This window comes from Anser brachyrhynchus (assembly GCF_964034855.1).
Source record: "Anser brachyrhynchus genome assembly, chromosome: 24".
In the NCBI taxonomy this organism is placed as follows: domain Eukaryota; kingdom Metazoa; phylum Chordata; class Aves; order Anseriformes; family Anatidae; genus Anser; species Anser brachyrhynchus.
The window spans coordinates 4,266,180-4,291,898 of NC_137717.1; the positions used below are offsets into that span (position 1 = coordinate 4,266,180).

At 52.8% G+C, this 25,719-nt stretch overlaps 1 protein-coding gene across 3 annotated transcripts in view; it reads right to left on the bottom strand.

Moving 5' to 3' along the window:
• The window catches only part of WASF2 (WASP family member 2), a gene marked incomplete at its 3' end in the record, with an annotated part of 33,065 nt that overhangs the window by 4,681 nt on the left and 2,665 nt on the right, over positions 1 to 25,719 (bottom strand). For 2 of the 3 annotated variants that reach the window (XM_080566546.1, XM_080566545.1), the window contains 7 exons: positions 11,524 to 11,677; positions 7,454 to 7,588; positions 6,778 to 6,931; positions 5,547 to 5,664; positions 4,271 to 4,401; positions 2,612 to 2,767; positions 361 to 881 (listed from right to left, as the gene is read on the bottom strand). In XM_080566546.1, the coding sequence (XP_080422672.1) occupies positions 361 to 881; positions 2,612 to 2,767; positions 4,271 to 4,401; positions 5,547 to 5,664; positions 6,778 to 6,931; positions 7,454 to 7,588; positions 11,524 to 11,653 (1,345 nt within the window). In that variant the 5' untranslated portion in view covers positions 11,654 to 11,677. Of the gene's footprint in view, positions 1 to 360; positions 882 to 2,607; positions 2,768 to 4,270; positions 4,402 to 5,546; positions 5,665 to 6,777; positions 6,932 to 7,453; positions 7,589 to 11,523; positions 11,678 to 25,719 lie in introns of those variants that run through there. The other variant, XM_080566547.1, reaches the window with a different exon arrangement.

Sequence of the window (25,719 nt, forward strand, 5' to 3'; positions counted from 1 at the left end):
GAGCATTGGACACGCTGCAGAATAACACTGATAGTGACTGACAGCCAAGACAGGCTGGGTGGGCAGGTGGAATGGCAAGTGAATCGTTTCCGTGCTCCTCTGCAGGGTCACACCACTGACACGCACTCCCCTTCGCAAACCTGGACCGCGCCAGCCCTGACACGGCCACTCCCAAAGCGCAGGCAGGGGCACACAACCCAGACAGGGTGTCATCAGCGTGGGCACACCAGGAGGGCCCACGGGGGACCAGCCCCAAGCCGCAGGATACTCCCAGCCCTGCTCGTGAGACAATTCCCACTCAGGACACCGGGGGTTCTTCCGCAGGCTAAGGAGAAAGCTGGCATCGAAACGAAAACCTACCTTGACGGATAGCTGAGAGCAGATCGCTCCTGGCATCGCTAACCGCAGGCAAGGATGACTTGGGCTTGGAGGCAGAGGTGTCCGAGGGTGGCGGTGGCGCTGGGGGGCCATCCAGACCACTGGAAGACAGCGGCGGGGGGCCGGGGGGCGGCGGTGGTGGAGGGGGAGGCGGCGCGCTCCCGCTGCCCGGCTGAGGCAGCGGAGGTGGGAGCACGCTGGCATATTCGACCGCTGGAGGGGGCGGCGGTGGTGGCGGGGCAGCAAACTCGGGGTGAGGAGGGAAGGAAGGGGGAGAAGGGGGTGGTGGGGTCCCCGGGGACGGGAAACCCATGGGAGGAGGTGGCGGGGGCGTGCTCCCCATCGGCGGTGGTGGCGGAGGCGGCGCCGGAGGGGGAGCAAAGCCCGGCCTGGTCCCGGAGGGGGATCCGATCGGAGGAGCTGGTGGCGGGTGACTCGGGCTGACCAGGCTGGATCTTTTGGTCCCTCCAGAACCAGAACCTCTTTGGTTGTCTACAGGATAGCTGTCGCAACAGAAGGAGAGAGACAGAAGGCTATTAGCTCTGAGGCCGGGTTACACCACACAGTCTCGGTGTTAATGCAAATCACGTGTGTTCGCTGCAGCCTGGACAAAACCTAACTTCTAGGCTTAACTGCTGCTTCCATGAGACCTCGCTCCTCGGTTTTAGTTTTCCTGCAGCGTTTCTTTTGGCCAACACCACGAGGACAAAGGAGAGCTTCTGGGGACTGGCAGAAACGCCATCATCTGTCCCATCTCCCAGGCTGACAAGAACACGAGCCATCTCACCTCCCTGCCAGGGGCCAGGCGTCACATCTGAGCTCAGAGCAGCCTCTTGGCTGAAGAGCTCCTGCAGCACTGCGAGCCGCTACCCCTCCATGCTGAGGTCAGACTTATGACACGTCAAGCAGGGATGTCTACCGTGATAAATCGCACGAGGACCGGTGGGTATGCCAGGAGAGCATATGCTCTGAACACCTGCTAGGAACAGATCTCCGCACTGGATTCCACGGCTCGGAGCTGGAGCGCAGCAACCACGTCTCAGAGCTCGCCACGGGAATTGGAGAGGAAGACGTGGAGACCCAACGTGCTCTTAAGGAAAACACCGAGTTCCCACTTACGGCAGCTGTGTTGTACCAGAAAACAATTCTACCCAGAAGATATTGTAACGTCCTATGTACGCGTAAAGCAAGCCCTAATCCGACATCTCGTTGCGCTGTAAGGCAGAAGAGGTTTGGTACGTTTGCCATGAAAATGTCACAATTTTTGGCAGTGCACAGTGCTGATCCATGACAGGCTACTGCAGATCAAACCTCGCTCCCTGGATTCTTTAAAAACAAACCACCAAAACAAAACCAGATAGGAGAAGATCTCCATGGCTAGGCGGAGATCTAAGCAACTGCACAAGGCAGCTTAAGCTTCATCTGAAAGCTCGTTTCTGCTCTGCCCTAGAGGAACATGCCGCAGAGTGGAGTGCTTGGTCTCTTTGACACATCAGAAGAGCCTTTTCTGCAGCACTGTTGCCTTTGGAGAAGATGGAGACAAGCTAACGCAGTCCTGTCTATCAGACATACTGTTACTGCCTTAAAGAAAAAAAAAAGCTACTCTCTTGTTTCAATCCGCGTGTCTCAAGCCACCGCTGGACCGTAATTCTCCTCTCCAGAGGTGACTGGAAGTCACCATTTCATTTGATACAAAGCAGCTGCCCTGAACTTCCACTGGAGTCTCCAGGAAGCAGTCGGCTGGCGTGTTCAAGTCCTTTAAATTTAACTACATCTACATCTTCAGGGCCCACGTCACGCGTTTGTCAAAAATCACAGGGCAAATGGCAACAACAAAGAAAAACCACAAGCGGAAGAAGCTGTTCTTTGCAAAGCTCTATCAGGAGCCTGAGTCTGGAACAACTGCGCTGGAAAAAAAAGGGACTGAAGCAATGCATGCAACGGAGCCAGACCACTAAGTGGGACCCCACTCTTTCAGAAAGCAAAACGAGTCTGCTCGAGCTCTCGACCAAGTCTGTTCTGCCCTCCCGTACAGGACCAACAGCGGCAGCTGGGATTTACAGAGAGCTGCGGCTGTCCCTGCCTGCAGTTGCGCTTCCCCTCCAGACAGGAGCATCCTGGTTCCCATACAACGCCCGTTAGGAAGTTATGCTGAACTATCTCAGCCTGTCTCATGTCATCCTTTTACACCACCTCCTACTCCTCGGTGACAGAAGGGATCCCGTAGGCTTACCTAAATTCCACTGGGGGTGGAGGCAGGCTGTCATCTGGGAACGAAGGAGGTGGTGGCACAATAGAGTCAGTCTGCGGCGGTGGCGGGTAGCAGTTCACGTCCATGCTTTCGTTTGAACCGATGCTGCCGTTTTGATACACCATGTTAGAGGGGTACCTGAGAGAGCAAGACAAGCGCCGTGTTTACGAGTTCAGGGTAACGTCTAAAGGTCATTTTCCCCCTCGCTTTGCCTCCTGGAAGGGTTACAGCCACACAGCTGTGCAACGTTCAACAAGCAGACAGCAGTGATATTAACCACGTAGATGGATCAACCTGCAAGGTTTAGAAATTAGGTTTCCTAGCAGGAATGGCTTTTCACAGCACAGCTGGACCTGCCTTTTGGTGGGACCTTATCAACCACCACAACAGGATACACAAAACAAAACCTTAAAGCCACATTTAAAAAAAGAAGCCTTTTTCTCAAAGCATCCTACTGAAGAACCATGTACAGTTTACTCTGCATAATTCTTTGGCTAGATGCTCTCATGTTTATTTACTGCTGCCACACAGCAGAACAACACATGAGTATATTTTATTGAACAAAAAACCAAATATTTTTCTTAACATTTGATTCTAGGGAAAAAAACTTACGAGTGCATTTTGACCAGCTTGCACTCGATAGACTCCAAGTTACACCGCCTATCGTCAGCGACAAAAAATAAGAGGTACTAAAATATATTACAAATTAAGCTTGAGCATAGATTATCAGGAAGCACACCCAACAGAGATGCCGTTAAATGCAAACAACCAAAGCTGAAACATTGCTGAAGGAAGAGACCAGCCTCACGTTCAAGTTTCAGTGGGCTCGTTTCACTATGGGGTGGGGTGGTGAAACCCCCCCAATTCCTGGGGGCTCCGAACCTCAACAGAATTCAAACGCGTGGACGCATTTCCACGAGAAAACAGAGGAGCAAGAAAATGGTGCTGTTGTGCTGCTCGATTCCTCTGCTAGAAACCAAACCTGCTCTCCTATTAAACTAAAAGCAAGTTTTATTTTTAGCTGGAGAGTGTGATTTAAAGAGAGATTTTTCTTATATGAAAGGAAGCTGCAAGGAGCAAGCAGGCGAGAACTGCATTGTGGGGAAGGCGGTCTGCTTCCAGCCTGGCTGGTGTCAAAAGTTAAATGAATTCCCAAGCCAGCAGAGCTAAAGAGAGATCTGCAGCTCGAAATACTTGGCTGGGGACTGCCCCCGCTTCAACTTTAGGGTGTGAAGAGCCATTTGTGAAATGTAACAAAGCACTCACACGCTACTACCAGGATGCCACCCTGCTCCTCAGCGTAAGGCCCAGAGGCTAGGTGCGATGGGCAGGGCGCTGCGACGGGACAGGGAGCCGCAGCTTTCGACACTTCTGTGCCCGCAAGGCAGGCAGCTGAGAGCAGACTCGCTGCTGAAGCTGTTCCTGCCACCTTGTTTAAACCGTGTAGCTCCCTGATTTATTTAGCAAATTTTAAATCAGCAGACGGATTTACTTTGGAGAATCTGATTAGTGGCGGTATCGATCCACACTGTGCAGCAGATCTGGAGAAGCTGCAGAGCAGGGTGAACTGCATTACAATCAACAACGCCCGCCCGCTCCCCCTCGCTGGGGAGCTGAGCAGAGAGCCCCAGACTTGCTTACCCAGCAGGACCGTGTTTGTCCTTTATCTCAACAAATTCTTGTCCCATTTTCAGCTTCTCCCACTCTTCTTTCCTGGTTTTAATTTTCCGTGGATTCACATTTCCTCGGTTAGGATTCTCCTTTTTCTCTTTCTAAGGGAGGAAAGGAAAGGGAGGAGGGATCAAACAAAAGCCTTATTTTTGCTTTAAACTCACTGGGAACAGGAAGGGATAAAACGGAGATGCAGCAGTTTCAAGAAAAAACATTCTCAAAGAGGGCCAGGATTTTTCATTCACTTTCCCGATTGCTGAAAGCTCCAAAGACCTCCCAAACAAAGAAGATGGAGCACAGACAGCATCAAAAAGACAGCATCCAGTTTCCCTAGCGCAGTTCAGACACGATGCCATTGTTACACCCTGGCATGACCACCTGGAGGGCAGAGGGAAAGCTCAGTTGCCCCTCATCAATTCAGTTTTTGGCCTCCGCGTCAAGACTGCCAAATCTCACCACCACCTTGCTAGCGTTAAGTGCTTTGGGTGTGCAATGTGGATGCTTGCCCACAAAGATCTGCTCATTTTCTGTGTTCTGACATGCCCCAGCTCCCTCCTTTGTTATTTTGATTTAGAAAGAGCACGATCTGTTTTGATATTTAATACTTCAGTTGCTCAAAAGCTAAATAAAGTATGCTCGAACTGAATCTTTTCTGGTGTGACTTTCGGTGTTGGTGAAGAGAGGTCCGAATCCTCTGGTAACCAAATCAGGAACCCTACCTGGTGCTTTCAGCTCAGATGGTTTCGCTAAGCCTCTTGATTGCCCCTAATTTAACATTATGGCCTGTTTTTGCACTCCTGAAGGGATATTTTCTTCCATCTTTACTCTTCCACGGTAGAATTTTTTACAGCACTTGAAACAGTGGCGTTGGGGCAGTGGGATTTGCACTGCTTCAACACTGAACAGACCCCTGTGCGATGTCAGTAGTACAGAAAAGACCGATACAACTTTCTCCCCTGCTGACTGCACCGGCGCTATGTTTGAAGACTACAAATTAAGCCATTTTAACCATACAAAGAAGGTGGTATTTGGAAAAAACAGATTAAGGACATCTTTGTTGTCTTTTTTTAATTAACAGGGATGAAAGTAAACCAGATAAAAACTTCTCTGAATTGATCCCTGAAGAGCTTAAGAGAGCAAACCTGAATTTTGGATAGCAACTTTGGAGTCCATGGTTCATTAACACTTCCCACCTCCTTTCCCACCCTGACATGCTTCTGTTGGCAGACATCTCCCATTTCCTCACCCTATGTTTCCGCTTTTCTTTCATAATATCCTTGGTGTCCTGAAGCATTTTCTCCTTCCAAAGGTCAAAGAAATACGAAGGATTTGTGTAGAATTTAAGTGCCTCTTTGCCATCGTCCCTAGAACAGGGAAGGGAAAACACACACAAAGAAGGGCCAAGTCACGCATTTGTTTGAAGCCCAAAGAAAACACAAGTCACAACCCCAGATAATAGTTTAAAAATCTGCAATGAGAAGGTCAAACACTCCGCTCTCGCCTCAATCCTCGTTTCAAAAGAAGCAGCAGCCACCGCCTCGCAGCAGCCACCGCTTGTCCCAGCTCTCCTACTTGCCATCGCTTTCGCCCTCACACTAACTCTCCATTACTCTGGATTTCGGCACCTGAAGAACTCAGCCGCTCTGAACAACCGCCAGGAGAGCAGCAGGTCTCACACTCCAACTCCCACTTGTTTGTCTTGTATTTTTGGTGTGAAAAAACCTCTTCCCAGCCCAGGAACCCTAAATCAGACCAGCAGCGTCCTTGAAACTCATGAGCGCGCGTGCACGCACACACACACTCTCCTACTTTGCAGTGCAGCCGCGTCTGGCAGAAGACAGCTGCCTCCAGCTATCTGTAATTACTTTTTACCTGTTCAAAAGATATTTATGGATGTGGGCTAAGTCTCTCTATTCTGACCCCCTTACTTCTACTACGTACGAGATGAAATGGCACGGCAGGACTGCTAAGAACTGGTTACACAGCCCGCGTAGGTCACATCAGATGTCTCAGGCCAGGCACAGGCGGCCACAGGACGTACCTCCAGACCTACAGGAGTCTGCTGCACCCACCTGGGTGAGAGCCACATACAGATGTACGCTCTGCAGTTTGCACTGCGGCTTTCTGGAAAGGAGCCACAGGGCTACAGCGAAGCACAAGAAAAATGCATCATCTGCACAACACCTAGCATGTTTATGCAGTGCCAGCCAAGCCTTGCCCCAAGGCAGTCACAAAAGTGACAGCGGGTAACCAAACGTATAATTTTCGAGCTATGCTCATTTGTACAGCCTCAAAAGCAGTTTCACGTAATCCCAAGGACGGAGATTTCCTGGTGGACCTCAGTACCAACAGTATTTCCCGTTGAAGAGTGTTACTTCAATAAAGCATGGGACGGGAAACGACCTCCTCGGCAGACTGGCAGGAAGAGGTACTCCTCTGTAACGGCACCAGGGCCAAAGGAGGCGTCGCAGTGTTACCTGTACGGGGAGAGAATGTTGAGAGGTGGAGGAGTATTGCAGGTCCCATAGGTTTCAAGGACAGGAACTGGGAGAGAATCTCTGTCGAAGAGCTTCTGGTCCTGAGTAGTGGAGCTTTTGAAGGCCTTCCTGGTGTTAATGCCTTGCAGAGAGACTGTAAGAAAGAGGAGAGAGCAAGTGAAGAACAGCTTGACCCAGGCCAATGACACTGAAGATCAAGTAGCAAACATCTGATTTCGGTTGGAGTTCTTGGCGTGCTTAGCACTTCTTAAGGTCAGGTTCCTTTTCCCACAGATCTCTTGGGAAATCCAGCAAATCTCAGATCATGCTGTGCCAAGATCTGCTGCGGCAACTCTCAAGAGCCGTGTCTCTACAGATGTGATTTCAAACCCCTGCACCCAAGACCCAGGAAGTCCATGGCTATCGAACTGCTGAGGAGCGAGTTTCTACACGGAGACTTGCTAACAACCAAGTCTCGACTCGGCCAGAAAGGCTGCCCACACGAGCAGCACGGTGCTTTTTGGGAGGGGAGGAAACGGTCCCTCTTAGTCCAAGAGAAGACATTCCAACACCGATCACAGCACCAGGCTTATTTTAGGGTCACGAACCAAGCACGCTGATTCACTGAGGATCTTTACCACGCCTGGTCTGCAAGGACTCTGCTCCACTCCATTACCTTCTTCCTCTTTGGGATCCAGCTGAGTGACTTTGACTTGCAAGCGGTCAACTCTCTCGACTAGAACGCTCACCCGAGAGGCAAAAGTGTTGGCTTGAGTAAACAGCTCTCCAAATATGTCTTCTGCAAATTTACCTGCAATATTAAAGTGTCCACGTTAGCCCCACGAGCCACAGACCACATGCAATCTCCCAATTTGTTCTCCTGAAGAAGGAAGGGAGGAAGGAAGAAGAAAGAACCGTGCTTTCCTTTCAAGTTTGTCAGCGTTAAGTTTAATACCCAGGAAGACAATGCTCTGTTCCACCAAAACCTGACGTTTCTAAGGGATCTTTAGGCCATAAAGGAACAATGGAAACACACAGTCAAGTCAGTATTAAAGTAATGAAAAAAAGAGGGCTGAGAACATTATCCTGGTCTGAATCTGGATGGGTCCGTCGGTCCTTTAAGATTCTCTGCTGTTCTGTTTATTAGACGAGAAAACACAGTTAGGTTTTTATTGCTCTGGAGAATCTCAAAGGCTCCCAGTCTCCAGCAGGCCTGCCTCCAGGGTAACTGGCACGTATTTACAAGCTCAAAGTACTCTGCAACTAGAGAGCAGACCAAGTCCTTGATCCTCCAGCCTGAGCTATAACCACAGACGAAAGCACTGACCCTTTTGTTCCTTCAGGTGGCAGTGTCTGAAAAAATGATGCACTCACGTTTATTCTAAATCAAAAGCAAAGGGGAACTTCTTAAACAGGAATATTCTCTCTGTAACAGCTTGGATTGCCCAGTGGGCTGCGATGACAAACATCATCCATCGTTTGGACAGCGAGAGCGCCCAGGGGCTTGGATCAGGAGCTCGCCGCACCACTTAGAAGCATAACAAAAAGATGTGCCCTGTCCTTAGGAGTTTAAAATCTACATATAAACAGGAGTTGACCACAGGTAGGCAGGGACAGGCAAACTGAAAGAACACCAAGGGCCTGCAATGAGTACTGTCCTTCTGCTCTGCTCTCGGGCGTAACCTCAAACCAGGAACCCCAAGCGTGCCGAGGACAAGGCTGATCCGAACAGACTCGGCACTGACACCAGACGTCGGCCCGTGGAGTTCCCACTGATGGGAAACATTTCCAGCCACGGCTGCTGGGTACGAGGCTGCTCCCAATAAGCAGTCTGGTTTTGAAGTGCATCGTCATATGGCCGACAGTTTGTTCTGGAATCTGTTACTCCTGAAGATCCTCGCCGACATTCACGAAAGGATAACCAGTTGGAAGCCCGAGTTTCACAGCAATTTTGGAAAAGCTGCGTGTCTGCAACAAGGCACATCACAAAGACAAGAGCCTCTTCCACATGGTGAGCAAGGGCAGCCGCCAAAGCCTGTACAGACACCTTCAACCGCCTGGCTGACACCAACGCCAGAAGAAGCTGTCCATTCTCCTCCCCTTATCAGCCACTCGTTCACAATCCCATGCAGCTCTCCTTCCACTGCCAAGCCCAGAGAACAAGCCAGGTTAAAAAAAAAAATAAAAAAATCAACCTCCTCCACCCTTCTAGGTGGCAATGCCAGCTTGAAGTGTCTGCAGGAAGCAAATGCTGGAAGTTAACTTCAGCTGAACTCCTTCCGCTCTCCCAGACAACACTGTCTCCGCATAGGCTCCATTAACGAGCCCAGCCAGCCTGCCTCAAACTCACGGGGAGGATTTTATTTCTGGAGACCTAAGGGCCAGCTAGCTCTTGCTGTAGCCAGGTTTCACGAAGCCCAGCTCTCCCATTTGACCAAAGGAAGCGAGCGTTTAACCGTAGGATCATCTGACACTCCCCCAGCAACAGCTCGAAAGGGAAAAGTTGTAATTCGGTTCTACCTTAATGAGAACCCAGAATCGTGTCCAAATTTCGCAAGGAACTGCAGCAAGCATTAGGGGAAAAATAAGGTCTTTGCTTTGCGATGCTGAGCAGTCCATTTCAAGCACAAAATAACACAAACAGCATCGCCTACGGTGGTTTTGACCCTGGAAGGAGAAAAAGAGGTGGTGTGTGTTCCCCTGCCTGTGTAAGTGCAGCAGTCCTGCCTTATCTCCCAGGATCTCCCGTGCACTTCTGCGCTGTGTCTCACCTGCAGTTTTAGATGGGGCAAGGCAGAGATTAATTTTTTTGGTTTAGTTACTTCGACTGCAAAAGTGCAACTTACAATCAGAATTATCTCTGTCATGCACTGGCAGGAAGACAGACGGCATGATTTAATAGGTCTTTCCATCTTTAGCTTGTGGATTCTGTAAAACCACACACAAATGCACAGTCGACTTATACAAAGTGCTACCAGCTGTGATAGTAACGAAGGCTAAACTCACTGGAATATGAAAGTTTGACAAGATTTATGTTTGCATCTTTGTAAAGAGACTGTGGTGCACTAGGCTTGGCTGATTATTCACTTGACAGGGCTGTCACAGCCTACTGAACCTGCTTTACGTTCCTGTAATATTCAACGGACGAGGAAGGAGCAGATTTCTTCCTCCCAAGCAAGAGAGGTAAGGCAGGGGGGCAGGAGTGTGGCCATCTGGGTGCGAGCGCTCTGCAGCAGCTAGTCTAAATATCGGTTCGTTTCGAATACTGCTGACCCTAGGGAAGCGGGTAGGAGATGGTGCTCATCGTTTCCTCCCCACCTGCCTCGTCCCCTCTGGCACGGAAAAGCACGCCAGCGTCACTCAGAGCCACCTCTCCCGAGTTTCCCCCTCCGGTGCTCCCCTCGAGGTACCTGAGATTGGTCCAGCATCGGGGAGCGACACCCCGGGGTACCTCCCCAGTAAAGGAACCGGGCTGCAGTTTGCCTTCCAGAGCTTCGCTGCCTCTGACAAGGCAGATGCAGGAAAGCTTTGAATATCTGAGAAGGTCTAAACCTGAAGGATCTCGCCGGGGCTCTGTCACACTAACCCACCGCGTGCCTTTGGACTGGGATTAGCTTGCTGTGCAGCCGAGATTTGCACGGCTTTACTGCCTTCTTCCTCCTCATTTCACATGCACGAGATGGATTTTACTCACACCCCACAACCATCTTGGCTACCAGACCTAATAAACGAACAAGGGTCAGTCGGATGCAAGCAGAAAGACTGGTCCTGCCTGCGCAGTGACATTTCTGCAGCCCGACAGAACGCGATACTGACCGGCAGCAAACACGGGCCCAGGTTTTACCAGCAGCCATGGTTCTCCCTGCTGGCAAGAGACCGTACCCAAAGCTCCCCTGCCACCTTCACGCTGCTGCAAAAGCCAAGGGGCTCGCTTTGCAGAGCAAGCAGGAGCGCTCACAGACACCGCCGCGAAGCTAAACAAGATATTCGTTTGATTATCAAAGGTTTGCTTCAAGGGCAAAGGTGGCTCATCAGAAGCCAGAGCGTTTCGACAGAGTAAAGGAGTCATCCCGGAGAGACCACAATTAACTCTTCTCTCCTCCTATGGCACGTAGGCCCACGTTTTCCCTCTGGCCTTTCCAAGGCTGTCGGTCAGCCCACCGGAGAGCTGAGCTCGGCACGGCTCCAGCCTGTGCCGCCATTTGAGCGAGCCGCCCCAAGCCCCCCACGCTCCGGAGGCAGGGCTCCACTCAGGCTGGGGACTTTGGGTCTTCCAAGGTAACAAACAGCAGGGGCAACCAGGCGCCTTCTGCACGGGCGCTTTAATTATCTTTCATTAAAAATAAGGCTACTTACACGCTGCAGATTCAACACAGTCAAGCTCCATTTAGTAGCGCGTGCAATTACAGGCACATTCTCCGACACAAGATCCTGGCTGCTCTGAGAGCCTCCCATTTTACAAGCCTGAGTTGTGCTCCATCCTTCCATCTGCAGCTTCGCCGCAGCCTTTCACACACTCACGAGCGCGCACACACACGCCCTCCCCCCCCTCCCCATTTTCTTTCAGATGGGGAGGCAGTGGGACCAGGGATATGAAATTAGCATCGGATTTCTTTAGGAAAACATTTTAGCATTACCCAGGGAAGGCAGATGGGGGAGAAATAGGAACACAAGAGTAGAAAGGGAGCTAAATAAAGAGCACTAGCGACTCCTGAGGGCAACGCGCAGGCTCGCCATGGTACTCACTCAGGCTGCCCAGCTGTCGAATGACATTTGCCAGGGTGATGTTGGTCATGCATTCCAGCTCGCTTCGAACGCTAGGCAACGTCTGACGGCACAGGTGCCTTGGCTCAATGTTCCTCGTTACTAACGGCATGGTGGACCTGCTTCAGGCACTGTTCTGAAAGATGAAAAACAACCCAAAAAAGAAACAGGAAAGGATTACTCAACCGCAAATTCCAGGCACACCAGAGCCATGGTGTTCGTTTTTCCTGCTCTCAAATGGCTTTATTTATAAGCCTCCTTTCCCCCCCTCCCCACCCTTATAAAACTGGTTCTTCAGAAATAAAGATCCTGCTGTTCCACGACTTGCAGTGACAGCGAAGCCCCAGCAGCTCAGGTACAGAGGCAGAGATGGAAAACTACACAGCGTCGCCCACGCGCAAGGTGCTGCTGGCACCGCCGCAGCCGTTGTTCCCTTCCTACCCATCCGCCGCCTCGGAGCAGTCTCCTTCCTCCTCCCGCGCTCACGCACAGCGTCTCGGGCGAGCTCTCAGGTTTGCTTAAACCGAGAGGATGAAGACGGGAGAGGTTAAAAAAAAAAACACAACAAAAAACACAACCACACAGCTTCTCGCAGCACGCCGAGGCGGGCACGGTGCCTCCCTCCTGCAGCAGCACGGCCAGGGCTCTCCTGGAACAACAGGAAGCGCTCGCAGCTGACCAGGAAACTTTCTGGTGGCTGTGCCTTATCCTGCAGGCTGCACCCCTCTTCCCTCGGGAAATCCCCCAGGGCCAGGGTTTACACTGGACCATTGTTTTCGTGCCGGGGCAGTCGAACGCTGAGGGAGCTCTAATCAGGATGCAGGGCTAGAGCGCGCTCAGAGAGGAATCCAGATTGATTGTGCCATGGGCAGGCCAAGCTTCCAGGGCTTTCTTAAAAATCAAGAACACGTTAAGTGGCAGGAAGTTATGCTGCAGAAAGTGCTTTTACGTGCAGGTCGGTGCCTCGAACCAACGAACCTCCTCTGCTACCAGGCCGGAACGTGGGAGCGACAAACGTCTCTCGGAGCATCCGCCTCCGGGAGAGGGGGGAAACTCGGGGAAACGGAGCGAGGAGCGCGATCCACGCACGAAACCTTCAAAACTCGGCGCAAGCAAATCCATCCCGAGCTCCTGATTAATTTAGAAGGGGAAAGAATCGCTTTTCTAGGTCAGCTGAGGAACAGCCCAAGAGGAGCAGCCAGCTCCCATGTGATAGGCATGCTGATCTGCTCGGGCTGGGTGTAAAAATAAAACAGGAAGCTAACAGCTTGGGGAACATGGCTTCCTGTCACCAGCAGCAAAAAACCGAGCGCCATAAAAAATCAGCTGTTTGCTCTTGACTTTGAGCCACCCTTTGATAGTCTCCGTGGCAGCTGGCAGCTTATCTTTGAGGTCCAGGAGTCCTTCCTGGATGCTTTTCTATCAGGGCGTTAAGAGGAAGAAGTGGGCATTATCCCTCCTAATTACCTCCCGAGCCAGATTTTGAATTGCTAAATTTGACCCATTAAGGCAGAGGAGTTCAAGAGCTATCTCCCAGACAAACAGCTGGAGGTTGCCGTTTCGCAACGCCTCCGAGCGAGGGGTTTTGTGCGCTCGCCCCCCGCACCAGGAAAGGGTCCCCGAAATGGCAAACCTCCCAGAAGAGGGGAGATTTGCCTCCAAATCAAGGAAAGCGGAGATTCTCCCAGGACCGAGGTCCACGTCGTTCTTCGCCGTGCCCAGGCGCCGCAGCAGCCCTCGGTAACTGCTGGGATATTTAAAGACCAGGGTGAAATGAGGAAGGGCTCTGACCTTCGCTTCTAAACACCCCGGGTTTTATTGATTACAGCCCAAGCCCTACAATCTTTCGCCAGCTTTAGCGCTTTAAGCCAGACAAAGTTTCCCAGCTCCCCCCAGACTGCAGTCTGCACCACCAAGCAGCTCTCATAAACAAGGCAGCATTTGCAGGCTGCCTGCGTCGAGCTTCTCCCCCGTGCTCCTCGGGGCTTGGCCAGGGCAGCACATGCGGTGGGAGCTGCAGAGCCTGGGTGGACACCGAGCCCGGCTGGAAACCTTCCACGGCACAGGACAGATGGGAGGAAAACAGCGAGAGGAAAAAATGTGTCTGTAAGGGGGGAGAGATGTGAGCTTGCATTGAGAAAGGTAAAAAAAAAAAAATATTATGCTAAGTATGCCAGGTCAGACAGGAGCAGGTAGCACTGATCTCTGCACTTACGGGGAAAAAAAGGGCAGAAAAATGGAGTAATGCCCCCGGAATGCACAAACCCACACCAGCCTGGATACGTTGTCTGTGCCCTTCCTCTCCCAAAGCCTTTCCTTTAAGCCTGTTTTGAAACTAAAAGCAAGGAGTAGCGGCGCGAGCTGCTTTTTCGCGAGGGTACTGCCCGACTCCAGCAGGAATTTGCACCGGTGCAAGACAGCCAGCAGCGAGAAGGGCTAAGAAAAACCCTCCCTTTATAGCCGAGCTCGTGCTGCCAGCCACCCCCGCCCTCCCGGCACAGCCTGCCACACTCCGCTGCAGGATCCAGAGTTTCGCCCTTGCGATCTCCAACGGGGACGGCTCCGCGGCCCCACTGCTGCTCCTAACCCCGGACGAGGGCTGGTGGGCAGCAGCACGAGGAGGTGTTAACCCTGCACGGCGCCGGGGACGAGCAAGGCAGGAAGGACGGGATGGGTGACGGAGAGCCGGCCTCCGCGGTGAGAGGGGTTTAAGGCAAAGTTTCCTCTCCCTTTGAGCGGACGGACAAGGAGGTTCAAGGTTTCAGGTGGTTTTGGAGGAAGCAGGTAGGAAATCTGGGACCTACGGAGCCTGGTGACAACATCGGCAAGGGAAAAAAAAAAACCAAAAAAAGCAGTCAATGCCCCCAGAAGGCGGCACTTCCCCGTTAGACCTCATTTTTCCCCATCAGTCTTCGGTGGGTAGGTACAGAGATAACAGCTAATGGGCTCCTGTAAAACCTTCATGCCTCGTGAGTAGGTGGGACAGAGATTAATAGGCTGGATTGGAAAATAAGCAGTGTGTTTTGAAAGCAGGAGGGGCAGAAAATAAAGTGCAGAAGGGACAACAGAGGAAGAAGGAGGAAGCAAACCCCTGAAGCCAGCACAAGACGTGCAGCTGGGGGCAAGGAAGGGACGCACTAAGTGAAACGAGGAAGGGACAGGCCCAAAAAAGCTTTCCAGGAGGCTCTTGCTTTTATTCTTTAAAAGAGTCATTAAGAAAGTGATTGACAGCACGCTACCAGCAAGGGCCATCCAGCAACGCTTTACTTTCAGCAGTCAGGGCAGAACAGCACAGCAGTTTTCCACCCCAGCTAGCCAGAGTGGTCATCAGGCATTAGTCACTGTCACGTAACTACCGCAGACCATATATTATTACTAAATCCCACCATTCAGAAGCAATTTAAATGAATCGCGAGGCCAAAAAAAAAAAAAAAAAAAGTCCTTATCTTTTAGGCAAAGATAAGCATTTCCACTGGCTTATTAATGCCCGAGATTAGATTTGTTTCAGCGCTGGAGTCCAGGGCGCAGACGCTGCTTATTAGAAACGGCAAGGAAGGCGCTCGGTGGGCACGGAGCAACTGCCCCGCTGCCGTGGGGGAGGAGACGGGTGTGTTAAAAGGAGAGAAGAAACCGCCTGCGACAGATTTCTGACGAATATGGAAAAAAAAGGCAGGCACCGCACTGAAACCCAGCGCGAGCTGCGCGAGGGAAGAAGTTGAGTGATCTTTGCTGCTTGCAGAGGACTGCTGGTCGGGAGAGCTGTCGGGAAACGCGCCGGCGCCGCCCGCGTGCCAAATCCACAAGCGCTGCTGCATCAGTCGACGTCCAAAAGGCTCATCCTCCCAACCGCCGTGCTTCACGCCTTCGTCAAAACGAGCAGCAAGGGCTTTTTCTGAAGTTCACAACTGGTTTGCTCTCCCCCACTCGGAGCGGAACCTTCCCACCTGCTTGGGGCGAGCATTTCTCCTGCAGTCTCCAAGTCACGGCTTGAACGGAGGAAGGCTCCGAGCCTTGTTATGACGGCGGTGACTAAAAGGCAAACCATCCGCAAAGCCCAGCTTCGCCCCGTGGCTCTTTTCCCTTCCTTCGCCTCCCCGCAGCTGCACGCTGCCCCACCTCCAGCCGGGCATTGCCAGAATTCCTCATAATTTCCCCTCTCCCAAAACGCTTACGCAGGCGTTGCTGAGCCCCGGCCCGCTCCGCGCCAGCCCAGAAAGTTTGCTGAGCACGACAAAAGCCTCGCGAGCCGACGTTACCGCTCCGGGATTCCTCGCGCTCTTCCAGCCACAGCTGGCGCCTCGTTTCCAGGATTCACCGCGCTTCTGCTCCGCATCGTCCTCCCCAGCAGCTCCCGTGCCGGCTCACCGCGGGCTGGGACTCCTTGGGTTTCCCCAGGAGAGCAGGATTTGTGCACGGGGCTTCTTCGCGCGGCTCCCTCCACGACAAGCTCTCACCCGGAATGCCTCGCTCACCAATTTTTAAGCGGATTCTGGCTTTGGCAATTATTTCTGTAAACGCTCTTGCGGTGCTGGGGGCCGAGCGTGGCACAACACGGGCCAGCAAAGGGGGGAAAAAAAAACAACAAACCCAGCATGCGATTTTTGCTTTTCCCAATCCAGCACGTCGAGCAAAGCACGAGGTAAATTTCGGCCGAGCCTGCTGCTCCCAGATTTCTGATCAGCAAGTCATTGACCGCTCTCCGCGTGAGCCCTGCTGCAGCAGATCACACAGGAATCCCAGTCCTGGATTAGAATCAAGTACAATTGGTTCGTTTTAAACGCGAACTGCCGGTCTACAAACCCCTCGCACAAAGCTGTGCCTTATTGACTATTTTTAATAAATAGGGCTGGCACGGGAAAATTGGACGATTGTTCCCAACAATAAAGGAGACAGACTTTTGATTACGAGCATTGAGCAGCAACGCAGGGACTTTTTTCGGATGGAGCAGTTGCTTTCCTACGCGGGTTCTGTCAACTGCAGACAGCAACACCCAGCAAACGCTCCCGAACGAGCAGCCTGGAGAGGGGCAGCAAACGGCGCCGGGGGGGGGTTCGTAGGGCAGGCAGGGAGCCCAGGCAGGAGGGGAAGGCAGGGCTGCAAGGTGAGCCGTGGGCGTGCGAGGCACACAAAGGGCTGTAAATAACAGGCGACTTCCACGGGGAGATCTGGCGAGGTTCCTCTCGCCGGTATTTGACCGGTGAGCATAGCGTTAGTGGGAGTCACCTGGGTAATTCCCCGCTCAACGTGACACGCCGCCTCTTAGATCAGGGACCATCTGCAAATAAATCTGGACCCCGGCGGTGCCGTCAGCTGTCACGGTGTCTGGTGCAGCACAAAGCACCTACGGAGGACAGAGCACGGTTTTTGGGGAAGGGGAGGGAAAACCGAGCTCGGTTTTGGAGCACCTCGGGGTGACCAAAGCGCCCTGAGCAGCACCCCCAAAATCCTCTGCCCGGACGCAAACAAGCAGCGCGGCCAAGGAGGCCAAGCCTTCGGCTGAGCGCCTCGGAGAGCAGCCTTTAGGAGTACCCGTCGGGGGATTAGACACACCAGCAGGTTTGGGAATGAGGGAGGAAGGAGATAATCAGATCTGAAATTCCCATCAGTATGAAATGAGACTTAACTCAGTCGCTTGCCAACGCAGACTGACTGTTCTTTCTAATGTCTGTGACAACTCTGCTTCAAATTTCAAGCTTCTCTCAGCAGTAACTACTCCCCCATGTAGCTGTAATGGCCAGAAAGAGACCGGCTTTTATGTAACCCCAAAAGACTAGCAGAAAGGGAAGCAGCAGCCACACACGCACACGGAGAAGTGGAAAAAAAAAAAAAAATCAGCAGAAGGCTCTGCTGAGCGCTCAGGGCTATATCCAAGCTCACAATGCAGCCACAGAGAAGTGGGATGCAGCAATCAGAAATGCTACAGTTACACACTCGGAGAGGGACCCAGCAATCAGTGCTGCATCCGAGCAATAGGGAGCGAAATTATAGAGCAAACCGCCATGCGATGCCACAAACTACTCCATCCCGCCAGCTGTAACAAGTATTCATTCCCAAAAACGCGTCACGGGCTCATCTGTCATTAAGAGCCCAGCCTGGCAGCAGCTGAGCAGGAGTCGGCAGCGCAGGGCAGCTGCGGGGCTGCTGCCTCTCACAGCGCTCTATTCTCCCCACGAGCCACGGGGGAGAGGCACGGGTAAATCCCCGTGCGCGGGGGAAAACGCTGCCCACGTCTCTTACCAGGCTCCGAGAGGGCTGAATTCTCCCCCCCACCACAAAAAGCTTTCCCGAAGCAGGGTCTACCAAAAACCCGGGCTGTCTCCCACAGGAGAACACGGGCGATCCCCCAAAGCACCCCTCTACACGTTAACAACCCACTGCGATCACCGAGCCGAGAATTTGGGTGCCACGACCTGCCGGCGTCACGGGCGAGGCGTTTTGGCCACGGTGCGGGGCAGGAGCAGCGCCACGCGCCTCCACCGCGCTGTCCCGACGCCGGGCCCCGCAGCAGAACGAAGCGTTGCGCAGCCCCTGAGACAGCAAACAGCCAGCCTGCTCGCTTCCCGGAGTAAAAATACCCGTTTTTCTGTTTTTTTTTTTCAGTCCGCTGGCTCTGAAAAATGCAAAAGAGACTCGGAAAGCCATTTTCTGCGTTTTTTTTTTTTTTTTTTGTCTGGCTCCTGCATTATCATCATCATTTACTGCCCTCGAGGGGATTGCACAGGTGTGACTGAAAATTTGGCTCTTCCTTTTAAACTTTTGTTATCAGCTCTACTGAAGATGATCTTGCTGGAATACAAACGCCAGCCTGTTCTCCTGGAGAGGGACGAGCTCGAAGCTGCTGGCAGGAATCAGGCCGGGGGTGCCTCTGCTGGGGAACAAACAGATCCTCCGAGCTTCTGCTGAGCGCAAACTGCGCCAGCAGCTTGACCTAGACATTTTGTTTCTTATTCCTAAAACACACCACTGCCCTAATTAATGTTTTCATTCATTTAGCTGAAAAACAAGTTAAACAAAGAGGGTCACCTGGCGTCCCTATCAATGCCTGACGAGGATGCAGGCAGAACAAATGCGTTGAAATAAAACTCTAGAAGAGATGTGACAAGAGAAAGGCAGTTTAGTTCAATTAAAGAGAGCTGTCACAGAGATTTGATTCTCAGAATACGGAACTATTGATTAAACAGGAATTAAAGCTCAGAAACAGAGAGGTTTCAAGGTCTTTGCTGGGAGGATATACATCAGGAGAGAGACAGGGCTCCTCCAGCGCTCGAGGAGCTCGGGCTTTGTTGCCTCCTAGGAAACAGGAGCAGCAAAGGGAGCAGAACGCTTCCCAGTCAACCCATGCTTAATTTTGGCAGGGCTGCAAGGTCGGGGCCAACGCAGACCAAGACTGCAAGCTCCACAACAGGTAACCCTGGTTTACCGAGGCACAGAAAACCCACGTTAGGCGCTCAGGTATTTCAGGAGCGTGGGGCAGAGGCCTGGCCAGCGGGCAGGCTCGAGGCCAGCCACAGGAGGTCCCCAATGACGCCGGGTCCGAAGGCTACCAGCGAGCTCCCCGGGCTAGCAGCCCCAGCGAGCTGAGAGCCTGCTAAAACGGGATCGCCCCGAAAGCACGTCCTTAAAGGTCGAGGCCGTGAAGCTTTCTGGGGCAGAAGCCGCTTCGTTTCCGTCCCGGCGCAGGCAAAAGGAGCACCGGGCAAGACTCCGATCCCGTTTGCCGAGCCTCGGAGGCCGTGCCGGCACCGAGTTCAGCTGGAAAGGTGTCGGCTCGCAGGGCCGCGGGTCGGTGCCCCGGGCAGCGCGGCTCCCGGCAGCTCCATTTTGAGGTAGCGCAGGTAGCAGCGCCGCGCCGCGCGCATCTCCGGGCCGCCTTCTGCAAATGGTGCGCGGCTGCTACAGCAAACACGGCCGAACCGCTCATTCTCGGGCTGAATTACTGCTAATGAGGAGAGCACGGTTTCCTCCCCACGTTTTCCTCCTCTCCTTCCCACCAGCCTCCCCCGGCAGCGGGAGGAGAGGCTGGAGCCTGGCCGCTCTCACAAAGCGCTCGGTGCAAAGCCCGGCGACCGCAACGCAGCAGCACCCTCACGTTCGAGGGGAATTAATACGGAAAGAGAGGGCGTGGGTTGTTGTTTTTTTTTTTTCCCCCCTAAACGACTTATTCCCCAAGTCCGAACGTATTTTAACCTTCCTAAACTCCGTCTCATTTGCAGCTAAGCTCAGCCTCCTCTCCTTTAACGCGCGCTAAACTATTTTGATTAATGAAAGAGTAGGAACAAACCCGTTCCAAGTGTTTTCTATACAGCTCAACTGCTCTTTCAGTTTCAACTCACGCCTAGATAATTATATCACAGCTCCGAGTGCCCCCACCCTTCTGCTGCACTTGGGGAATACTGCAAAGATAAGTCTTTTCTTAATTATTAAATGTAAATAGCTCATTAAATATAATCCAATTACTTTAATTGTAAGAAAAAGGAAGTAATTACAATATGTACATGTATTCTTGCCTGAACAGTTTTAAATATCTTAAATGAATCTTTGCAGCATTAATATTTTAAGTTAACCTTTGACATGAGAGGGGGGAAAAAAAAAAGCAGACAGTGACTCCCTGATATTTTCCAGAAGTGTTTTATCTGCTGGGATTTGTCACAAAAAAAAAAAAAGAGGACAGCCTCGAGCATCTAAATTAAAGTGGTTTATAAACAGTGTCTTCATAAAGTCAAAATAACACATGGGTTTTCTATTGTGGGAGGCAAAAAATGTTATATATGATGCCACATTAGGACCCTTAATAGGCTTTTTGGATGTCAGGAGCGGAGAAAGGGCAACGGAGGCGCTCCTGAAACGTGGCAGACCCGACAAGCCCCCACGCACCAGAAGCCCCCATGTCCTGGTGGCTTTTCCGAGCCGTTCCCCTTGCTCTCGTCCTGGGCTGGCCGTGCGCGAGGGCGAGGAGAAGGGGCCTGCCCCGCTTCTGGGGCTCCCTGGCCCTCCCTCACCTGCGCGCAGACGCGGGGTCTGCTTTTTGTGCGCGCTCAGGCCGCCTGCACAACGCCCGGGCACGGCGCGTGATCCCGGGCTGCCGCTGGGGATTTGCAGGCAGAGCTGCGGGGAGCCGGGAGCAGCAGCAGCCTTCTGGTTTCGCTCAGCACAATGACAAGCCCTGCGCTCACTTTCTCCACCGGCGCAGCCAGCGGGACCGAAGAACCTTCCAGGCAGGCTCCAGCGGTTCCGTCAGGCCCCCTGGTCTGACAGGGGAGGTCGAGTTGCAGTTTGGATGCGGCGACAGACGCCTGCGTAATCTCCTTGGGACGGCCAAAAAAAAAAAAAACACAAGTCTTTTTTTCAACCGTCGGTTACATTTTGCACATTCTGAGCCCAGCGGTGATCTCACCTTCTGTAATCTGCAAGCGCCGGGCTCCGCATCGCCCCGAAGTATTTCGGAGGGGCCGAAACCATCGCGTTACTGAACCGACCCCTTCGGAAGCGGAGAGATCAGGGCCTGGTCGGGATGCTAAAGATGCATGTCCTTCTACCAAAGCTCACCGCAAGGTCTATAAATAAGCTGCTTTCTGGAAACCTCTCGTGTGAAGCCGGCCCCTAGACGCAACCTCCTTGATACGAGGCTGAATTCTCAAGAGCGACCACGAGGCTATTTTGTGCGAGTTAATTACGCGCGTTTCTAACGGAGCCTCCGAAGGGGAAGCAGCCAGTTGTTTCGTGCTGCCCTAGACAGAAGGTAAAGGTTTTGCACAAGCTGTGTTTGCAGCTACACGCCTTCCTCCAGCGCAGGATCGGCTCGGCAGCTGCCGGTATTGAAAGAACAGGATCTGGGTGTGTGCGTTTTTTTTTTTTTTTTTGCAGCTGCAAGGCCCGAACCCGAAGTGTGAGCTTTTTCTTACGGTGCACAAAAGCTGGGTGCCTGAAAGGGAACTCGCTTCCGCTCTGGCAAGCACTCAACCAACTATTCGCCGGGCTAAGGGGTGGTCGGGGAACTTTCACCCAGCCATTCAGCCCGGGGCTGCCGTTCCCCCTCCCTCCCAATTAAATCCCATTTTTTGCACTCCATGCATGAACCGCGGCTCCGCCGATACATCAGATATTGTGGCTGATAGCCCGCTCTCAATGCCACTTCAAGCCCTCCAGCGCGGAGCCGCCTGAAAGCAAAGCGTCGCTCATTCTTTGAGCGGCAGAAAGGACTTTTGCGATACGGAGACTCGAAGTGAGACTCTCACAAGTAGGAAAAGGGCGTCCGGTGAAAAAGAGGAAATGAGAAATTAAAACCACATTCGATCTTATTAGCGGTAATACAAACGGGTCAACAAAGTGCTCGGCAAAACTCCCCGGCATGTGAACGGTTTAGGCAGGGCTCGCTCCTCCGTGTTAAGTGACACCAGCCCCTTTGGCTGGTACAGAATAAAAAAAATAAATAAAAAATCAGAGACCGTCAGCGGCTATTCCAAACGCCCAGCTGGGAAGGGCGACGGCTGGAGGTATTACCTCATGCGCTGCAGGAGGATATACTTACAAGATTGGACCGGGAGGAACATTCCCCCCTCCTCCTTTTCTAACTGAAACGTGTTTTCCTCTCTCTCTCTCTCTCTCTGTCTCTCTCTAGGGATTTCCAGCATCTTATAAGCGAAGCCTCTCTGAAGTACCGCGAAGTGGCATGGCTCATCATTTCGGTAATGATAGTAAATAAGCTCCAGTATTTTGTTGATCCTTTTCCTTTTGCTTTACAAACAAAAGGTCAGAGTCATTAGCCCAGTTTTACGAGCGAGGAGAAATGGAGGCCTGGCAGAAGCACACGGCTCCGTAACATCACGGGAAACGTCAGCGCCTGAACAGGAGATGAAACCTGAAGAACACCGAGGCCGGCCAGGCTCGGCCATCCGGCCTGCAGACACGCAGCATCCCCTGCCCGTGGGTGCCAGGTATCAGGCGCTGAAAGAAGAGAGCCCAAAAACACGGCAAGCACGGAGCAATGATTCTCCCTGCTGTCCTCTTCCACGTCACAGCAATCTTCTGGGCCTTCGGACCACGCTGAAAGAAACGCCATCACTGAACTGTCCTCTGCGGATTTCATTTCCACGAACGGCTCTCATCGGTTTCTGAACGCACCCGAACAGCTGGCATCTGTGCAACCCCGGGGCAGCGAGGCCCACGTTCAGCATGCACCAGGTGAGGAGACACTTCCTCCTCTTGCCCCCTTCGCTTTACAATTAGATTTTAATCTCAGATCCACGTGCGGGAAGAAGAGGGCCTTGGCTTCAGAAAGCAGCTGGTCAAACCGATGCATCACCGTCCGTACTGAATAAATAAGCGAGGAGGTTATGTGACGGCACCACACGGCACAAGAGGAGATCTCAGTTCCTACTGAGGGCTTCCCAGCAGAAAGCCACGTGCCGAACTCCTGGTTTAGGTTTGATTTACAGCAGTAGTGAGGAACTCTTTGCAGTGGAGGGCTCTTGGTGCGCTCTCCGCCCCTCTCCCCGTAGCACACCAGTCCTGTTACTGCGCAGGAGAACTGAAACCTTCCAGAGGAGAGGTCAGCGGCGATCTCAGAGCAGCAGCTCTGGCGCAGCGGCACAGCCACAACCTCCCGTGCCGCGATTCGGGCCTTCAAGAGCAAATGTGAAACGCTGCCGATGCACAGGAGTCCCCCATCTTCCTCTCCCACGATCACAGCACCCCTTACACCCCACTCCTCCCAAACTCGGGGCCGGGGTCCCGCTCCACGAGAGGAGATGACAGGGAAGGCGCCACAAGAACAGAGCAGGTCGCTGCTGACCCCGGTTGGGGGGCACCAACCGAGACTCCTGGTCCTTTACCATCTCTCCAGCAAAGCCCCCAGCAGAGGCACGCACGAGATCCGTCCGTGCTCCACTGCTCCTGCGGGAACCCAGCGCCAGGAAGCCTTCCTGCAAGCTCCGGAATTAAGGCAGGATCTCAAGAAAGCGTTTCTCAGTTGAAGGCGAGCTTTGGACCGAGGCTGCGCCGACCTCTTTGTGCTGCTTGCTCAACAGCACGACGTGGAAGTTCACGGTTCGGCTCTGCTGGGAAGGGACCTCCCCCTGCTGCCTCCCGGGAAGGAAAAACAAAAAAAAACCTCTACCTACCAGAAAACCACAACTCGGGATCAGCCCCGAAGCTGCCGACCTCCTGCGGCAGCTCCTACCTGCAGCGGGGCCTGATCGGCCGCCCCGGCAGCGAGCCTCCCCTCCTCAGAAAGGAAAACACGCGGCCTTTTTACTGCACGGAGTTGCAAAAATGCAAAGGAAGTAAATGTCACCGGGGTGGTTCTGCTCTGAGCAGGCGTTTGCTTATTACCCAGAAGCCACTTCCACACGCCTTTTTTTAAAGCCGGTGTTTATAAATACCGAAAATATTTAAATAAATGTTAATCTGTGGTAAGCGAGGGCCTGATCTCGCAAATATTTAGCCTTGTGCAGCGAGAATAAAGGCTCAGTATAAATACACAACTTCTTACTGCAGCCCCCGTTAGCAGCGAGAACAGCAACGCCGTCGGACAGGCAGCTGCTCTGCTGGGAAAAGAGCAGAGTTTTGCTTTCCTAAGTTTCTTTCAGCACGGGGAAAGCGTCACTTCTGCTTTGCCTCCTGCGCACCCTGAGCTTCAGAAGCGACGGCGAGGAGCAGGCTGAGCCCCGGGTGGCCGCGCCGGGTCCCGTCCCGGCTGCTGTAACCCCTGGGAGTGGTTTTGGGCTGGGTGTTTCTGCCAGGTGCCCCCGGCCCCTCCCGGACGAGGGCACAGGAACGCGCCAGCACCCCCCAACCGTCGCTGCTCCCTCGTCTTCCCGGTTTGCCCGAGCTGCGCAGCGCGGGCAGCAGTGTTTTCTGCTCGGCTGCATAACCGAGCGCTACGTATCATCCCCAAACCCGGATCCGCCAAGGGAGAAGCCTCGCTTGCAAAATCATTCAGCGTCCGAGTCCGGAAAGCCTACCAAAACCAACCACCTGCGAGGATTAAAGCGGAGCTTCGCACTTGTTGACATCTTCCTTGTTGCAGTCTGACAAAGAAAACTAACCCGGGTTTGTGGGAAGGTTAATCTCAACCCTCTTTGTTCTCCCATCACCATTAAAAAAAAAAAAAAAAGAGATTGATTTACCAGCGTAACTCCGAGCGCATGAGGCAATCACTGAAGTTTTAACCCCTCCGCCCACGCCACACGATTATCTAAGCTTTGTGAATGAAATCAACTTTTCCTAGGCCAGCCCCGAAGAATGAGATACGTTCAAGGCATGCCGAGAAACTGGGTTGGCAGTTATCGCGGAGCTTGTATTATTTGTTATGAATCACTGCTCACAAATGCCTCCTGAATTGCAACCTAAAAATGCCCTGTTGCGTTCGGCGCGGCATTCACCAGGAAACCGGGCCGGTGCCCTGCTCGAAGAGCTCAGCCCCTCGCTTCGAACCCCGCGGAGATCTCCCTGAAGACAGGAGGGCTGCGGCCCCAAGCCCCCCAGCCCCTTTTCCGCTTCACAAAACCACGTTTCAGGGCGGGTTTGCACAGAATAAGGTGGCCAGGAACACACCGCTTTTTTTTTTTTTCCCCCCCTCCCGTAATTCCTCCTCGCTCGTCCTCCTGCCGAGCCCACCCCCGGCATAGTTTTGTAAAACCAGAGCTGGAAGGATTTGTCAGGAATGCGGACCAGGCAGAACCCGAAGCTGGAAATATGGGCGAGATCAGGCGCTTTGCTGCCGCGCCTCCCAATTCCGCGGGGCTGGGAACGGACAAATTAAGCAGGGGTCCTGCTAACGTCACCCCACGGCAGCTCCGAAAACCCCCGAGGAGCAGCAGAGAGCTTGGAAAGGCTTCGCCTCCACAGCTGCGAAGAGGAAGAGCCTGACAGGCAGGAGCCGGCAGAAGTTTGGTGGTTTTTTTTTTTAAAAAAAAAAAAAAAGACTGGAATTTGGGGCATTTACTTTTTGAACTTGTTACAAGGTATAAAAAAAAATTGTTTATTTTTTGAAGCAGCGCAAATATGCGGTGTGGGGAGAAGTTTACATTCGGATCGGCGCTGGAGGCTAACCTCGTACAACCCCTACTCGGTAAGGGCAGCGAGGAAACCTGCTCCCCAGCCCGAGCAGAGCGAGGCTCTTCCCCACGCACAAACTGCTTGTTTTTAGGCAAACGTCCTGGGTTTGAGCCCTGCTGC